General features: G+C 31.2%; 1 protein-coding gene across 3 annotated transcripts; it reads left to right on the top strand.

The window, feature by feature from the left end:
* Positions 1–781: 781 nt before the first annotated feature.
* Positions 782–3894, top strand: LOC143347744 (terpene synthase-like). Of its 3 annotated transcripts, none has more exons than XM_076777220.1 (7): positions 782–921; positions 1817–1971; positions 2037–2181; positions 2253–2373; positions 2484–2623; positions 3438–3540; positions 3633–3894. In XM_076777220.1, exons 1-7 carry the CDS (start codon positions 865–867, stop codon positions 3839–3841), a joined length of 930 nt encoding a protein of 309 aa, XP_076633335.1. In that variant the 5' UTR covers positions 782–864; the 3' UTR covers positions 3842–3894. The 3 variants fall into 3 exon arrangements, with proteins under 3 accessions (XP_076633335.1, XP_076633337.1, XP_076633336.1); XM_076777222.1 differs by having other exon boundaries at positions 842–1014; positions 3633–3893; XM_076777221.1 differs by having other exon boundaries at positions 844–989.
* The last annotated feature ends 2018 nt before the right edge of the window (positions 3895–5912 follow it).

Raw genomic sequence — 5912 nt, 5'->3', positions numbered from 1 at the left:
TATGCATATGCGGAACAGCAACTGCTCTTAATTTAACACGCGCGAACACTGACATTCTATTAAAGTCTTCTCTATTGAAGTACTGTGATCATAAAAATAGTAGTTTTGGCAAACTGAATGAATCTAATTCCATGGCTGTTATCCAAATTGCACGTCTCATTGAATTTTCAAGAAACTTGTAAAATGCAATATCTGTTCTTTTAATCGTAACTGACAAAGGAAATATTCCAAGTGATAATGTTCGACTTTGATGAAACTTTGTATGACTTTCGAGTAACCAAAAATATTTAATACCTATTTTTTTTCCTTCTTATTATACATGTTAAGAGAGTGGAAAACGCACTCAAAAACAATATGGTATATTATCTAAAAAAACTATTCATGTGTCAACTGCACAATTACGTATTTTTATATTTACTTAAGTATAATCAATTTTTTGAGTAAAATGTTAATTGGCGTTTTAGTAAATTTGCACATCGGTACTTCATGCTAAATAGAATACATGTTAGTACAAAATAAAACAAATAATTCTATTCATAATCCACCTAGTCAAGGTTCTCATCGCAAAACGTGCATCAAGTATAGCGATGACAGTATTCTTGTATGATTGTGCATTTCACACGAGAAACTTGCAATTCATTGAATGTAATATGGACCAGCATATCAACACAGAATTTTGTCCCACACCATAACGCGATATAATTATGCATTCCGCTCATGAAACGACTGAAAAAGCATGCACGTTTTTCATGTATCACTATCCTAACGTGCAAAATTCCGCTAAATTATGTGCATCAATTACACAAAACGATTTATAAACTGGTGACAGCAAATCCAATGGTTTTAGTTCTACTGTAACACGCAATGGAGGAGATCAAAAGTCTGTTATATTCACTATCCGGTGATGACGAGGATGACAAGGTTAGAGCAATGTAATAGCAAAGGAAAATCAGTCTCGTACTAACAAACGCTTCAATATGACATCATCAGTAAATAGAACGTGGCCAGTTTCAAGTAACTTTTGCTAACAAGTGGGCTTTATAATACGGTTTGAGAGAACGAAATCGCAAAATATCATATAAACTGAGAGTAATAGTATTTCGCGGTGAATTGGTACCATTATAAATGGAAGTTCCTTAGTAGACGTTTATCGAATCTTCGCAAAAAATTAAGTTCTGAAGGAGTAACTTCTGAAGTTTTTGAATTCTAATGGAGAATTACTCGTATGGATTTTTATAAATGAAAATTTAATTATTCTTTAAACTTTTGTTACGACCTTCTCTGTAATAATACTATTACAGAATATCACATATAAGAGCCTCAACGAAAGTTTAAAGATTAATTAAATTTTCATTTACAAAAATCCATACGAGTAATTCTCCATTAAAATTCAAAGACTTTAGAAGTTACTTCTTCAGAACTTCATTGTTTTCAAAGACTCGATAAACGTCCATTAAGGAAGTTCTATTTATATTGGCACAAATTCGTCCAAAATTACCATTCAAAAGCGAGAAGGAAACGTTAAGCAAAAACGGCTTTAGTAAAAATGCTACTTTTATGAATCCAATGCGCCCGCTGAAAATAATTCCATTCAAAATTTTATTCACTTCGTACGAATTAATATTTTATTAGCTCATCACAACTATTATGTACATAATAAAGTTATACGTGCACAGACAATTCCAAATAAATTGTCGTAAATACGAATTGTAAATTGCAAAGAATTCTAAATACGAATAAAATTCGTAAATTGACTTTAAGACATTTTTATTAAGTAATCGTGACTTCGGTAGTTAAAGCGAACATTTTGTTGCAGCTAATACTAGAACCCTTCACTTACATGCAGAAATCTATCGAGCTAAGCTTGGAATCCAAGATATCAATTGCTTTTAATGCGTGGTTAAAAGTACCAGAAGACAAACTTCGTGCCATTGTATTTGCATCAGATATATTTCATATTTCCAATCTTATGTGAGTTCACAATGTACCATGATTTTGTACTACTGCCGATTAATTAATTTGTCTCACTTCTGCAGATTCGATGATATACAAGATGAAACAAAAGTAAGAAAAAACGTTCCAGTAGCTCACTCTGTTTATGGAATAGCTAAAACATTGAATGCTGGAAGCCATGCTATATTCCTTGCTATACAAAAAACTCTGGCGTTGAATCATCCAAAGGTTAGCAATCTGATGAAAATTTAACCTTCGACGTAAAATTTAGATTCTAATACTATTACCATAACAATTAGGCTATGGAAATATTCATTGAGGAATCGTTGAAATGTCACAGGGGGCAGGGTCTAGAAATTTATTGGAGAGAGAATTTCATTTGTCCATCTGAAGCTTCGTATAAGCTGATGGTGCTTGAAAGTAAGTCAGAATTAATTCACCAGTTAATGTTGTCATATATGTTTTGATTTGTTTATAAATCTTCAGCATTATTGAAAACATAGCAAATATAAAGACCGTTCGTGTTTTAGAAACAGGAACGTTTCTCAGTTTTGTGGTCCGTTTAATGCAACTGTTTTCAAATTGCAAAGAGGATTTTACTCCCTTAGTAAATATTATAGCGTTGTACATCCAAATTTGTAATGACTACACTAATTTTCGTTACGACTCGGTAAGTATGATTTAATGAATATATTATTCTTGTATAATATAATAATTACTTCTGGTAAATATTTAAAAAGCAGTTCTCCTCTTCGGTTTCAATGATTTCGTGGTATGTTATCAAAATTTACATCCTGAACAATTTGTCATACCTAAATGACGTTCGACGTTAATTTCAAAGATTACAGTATTCCAACTCGATTGAAATATCACACCATTCACCGAAGAAACCTTTATGACGATGGAATAATACTAATGAAACGAAGAAGTTTCTTTATTAATGATTTTTGTTAACTTTGTTAAGTTATGTGGTAAAAGTTGTAAACAATGGGTTTAGCGATTGGTGAAGATATGCAAGGTTCGCTGTTTCAATAAAGAGTATGCATACTGTGGAAAGGAGTTTTAGTGAAGACTAAGTATTCATTATTATTGACAATACAGTCACTATGATTATTATGTATTGAAATTGTAACCCTTACACTAAGTGTAGTAGGTATCAGGCAGAGATGGGCAATATTATATTCACGTAATAGGTAATCAATAAAATAAGAATAGCAATTTAAATGATCAAGCAGATAAATTATTATATATTCCTTGTAAAATATTCCATATTATACTTTCCACGCTTCATCAAACACAAAAATTATGGAGGATTCAACTTTTTACTTGAGAACATTTTTATATCTTGGATTTAAACAGAGACATAGCTACTTTCAGGATATACTCTTGACATGACTCTTAATATTGTTAACGTATCACATGGTCCTTGAAATCGGAGAGAGGGTACGAAATAGATTTTGTAAATAATTTAGTTACTTTTGTAGAATACTGATGACGAAAGCTACGCCGATGACCTGAGTACAGGAAGTTTCAATTTTCCTATCATACATGCTATACAAAGTCATCCAGAAGATACGCAAATAACGAGTATCCTTTATTCTGATATAGATTACCTAACATAATTCGTATCATATCCTTTCGAACAATTCTTTGTTATTCCTTAATGATTGAAAATAAAGACATTCTGAGACGACGGCCAAAGGATATTGCGGTGAAACGATATTTCGCTAAACTGTTAGAAAAGTTCGGTTCTTTTGCTTATACGAGAAATGTAATCGAAGATTTGGATAAGCAAGCAAGAAGCGAGATTGAACGTTTGGGAGGAAATCCATTCTTCGAGGAAGTTTTGGATAAATTAATGGATTTGAAGCATCCACATAATAAGTAACGTTCTAAGAAATATATGAATCAATTTTTATTTTATGATGTATTAAATATTGCAAGCGGTATCATGACATTTCGGGACTCTGAACTAACAAAACGTTTTCGTAACATCGATTGGAGCCCTCATGGCATTATTCTTATTTACTGGTGTATCTAACTTATGTCATAGTTTTATAACGTATGTATCTATACTATGAACTGTATATGTAATTTTCAAAGCATTGCATAATATTTATAGTAAAGTATAAGTTTTTTGTAGTATTCATTTCCCAAATATTTATATCTTAATTAAGCCTTTGCAAATGAGACCGTTTAGCTAAACATTATTCTAAAACATTTCTGGTATGCGTTTTCAATGTGATGTAAATATGCAATACAAGAGTTAATCTTCTCTTTTCTAGAAAAGATAGAGAAAAAGTCTATTTGATCTTTTTATATAGTATTTCATTCTTCCTATGATTTATATAAAACATCTTTTATAAATAACGTCTATGTATCGGAACAACTAAAAAACAACAAGAGGTATCATTATTATTATGCGCTTAATTAGAATAAAATATAATCTGACTGGTAGAACGATTTATATTTCTTTATAAAAAACTGGACGAAATGTGGTATTTCATTCTAGTTAACTTTCGATGTAAATAGGAAATACACAACAATGATAAAAGAAGAGAATCTCCAGTTTCCACTGTCTTAGAACAATTTAACTACTAGTATATTTTCCATAATTCAGGCACTATTAGAAGTAACAAGGATTCCTTACTAAAATGGCTTTTGGTTTATGACGATCCGATATTCCGTTCTGAAGCTATTGTAATTTAAATGAAGTGGTAATTTTACAAATTCTACACTCTGTTTTACAAAAGCCTAATAGGTACACGATATTTACCAAGTCCCTCATCGTACTTAATTAAACAATGAATTTGTAATGAATGACCATCTAACGAATCGATTGAAATTATTCGTTTAGAAATTAATACCACGTGCCTGTAGATGAATGTTAACATAAATAAATTGTTAAGAAAGTCAATAGCTGATTCCTTCACTCCACTACTGAAATCCAAATGTAATTGAATGAAAAAGAAAAATACATAAAAATTGTATAATTGTACGCCTCGTCAGAATATAAATTATTTGTTGACGAGAATTAGTGTCTACCAAAATACATATACTCTTCTTCCGCCACACTTTGCCAACGATTACATCAACCTAACTAATCCCGACCGATTAAACAGGTCGTAGGGATATGTTTACTTACAAGGGTCCATCCCGAGGTGTAAATCTCCAATTTTTATGAAACATCGCAATTATGTAGTTCTCATAAATCTATTAGACACGTATTTTTTTGTAGCTGTTAATATTCACTTTAAGGGGTTGAAATCAGCCCTCAAAGTTGGTGGTTCAAAACATACTTTGTTGAATATCTCGGAAACTATTAGAGATAGGGGTGTGCTTCAAGTGGATGAAATTTATGTTTTTAAACGGCGAATTTGATGGTGTAAAGAGATTTGCAAAACTTATTTATTTAAACAATATGTTAAAAAATAGCACATTTTTTTATTTTTCTCGTTGGATATTAATGATTTTTTTTTCTCCATTCGTACAGAGAAACTACACATCCATGTAGAAAATACGGATAAATTGGAATTTTGATTTTTTCACAATAAAGAAAGATTTTATATTTGTAATTTTTTTCGTATTTCGTGTTGTATGAAGTACCAGATCGCACACGAGGTGTTCGGCCACTCCTGCGAAAAATTTTGATGGGAGATTCTAAAGGCCAAAATAAGACGAAAATCAAGAATATCAATTTGTTGATGGAGGCTTCGCTAAAAAGTTATTAACAATTAAATTAAAAAATTTCAAATCGTTTTGGAAAAATTATTTTCGATTGCGAGGGTCAATTACAATCATTTTTGGTGAATAGACATACCCCTGAAATCTTGCGCATTTACGAGAAAAAAATTCAGTACAGACGGAACTTTAAACGTTAATAACTTTTTAACGAAGCTTCCATCAACAAATTGGTATTCTTGATTTTCGTCATATTTTGGCCTCTAGAATCCTCCATT

Source organism: Colletes latitarsis, chromosome 11, assembly GCF_051014445.1.
Source record: "Colletes latitarsis isolate SP2378_abdomen chromosome 11, iyColLati1, whole genome shotgun sequence".
In the NCBI taxonomy this organism is placed as follows: Eukaryota; Metazoa; Arthropoda; class Insecta; order Hymenoptera; family Colletidae; genus Colletes; species Colletes latitarsis.
Note: the sequence above shows the minus strand (reverse complement) of the source record. Positions and strands in the feature narration are given on the sequence as shown.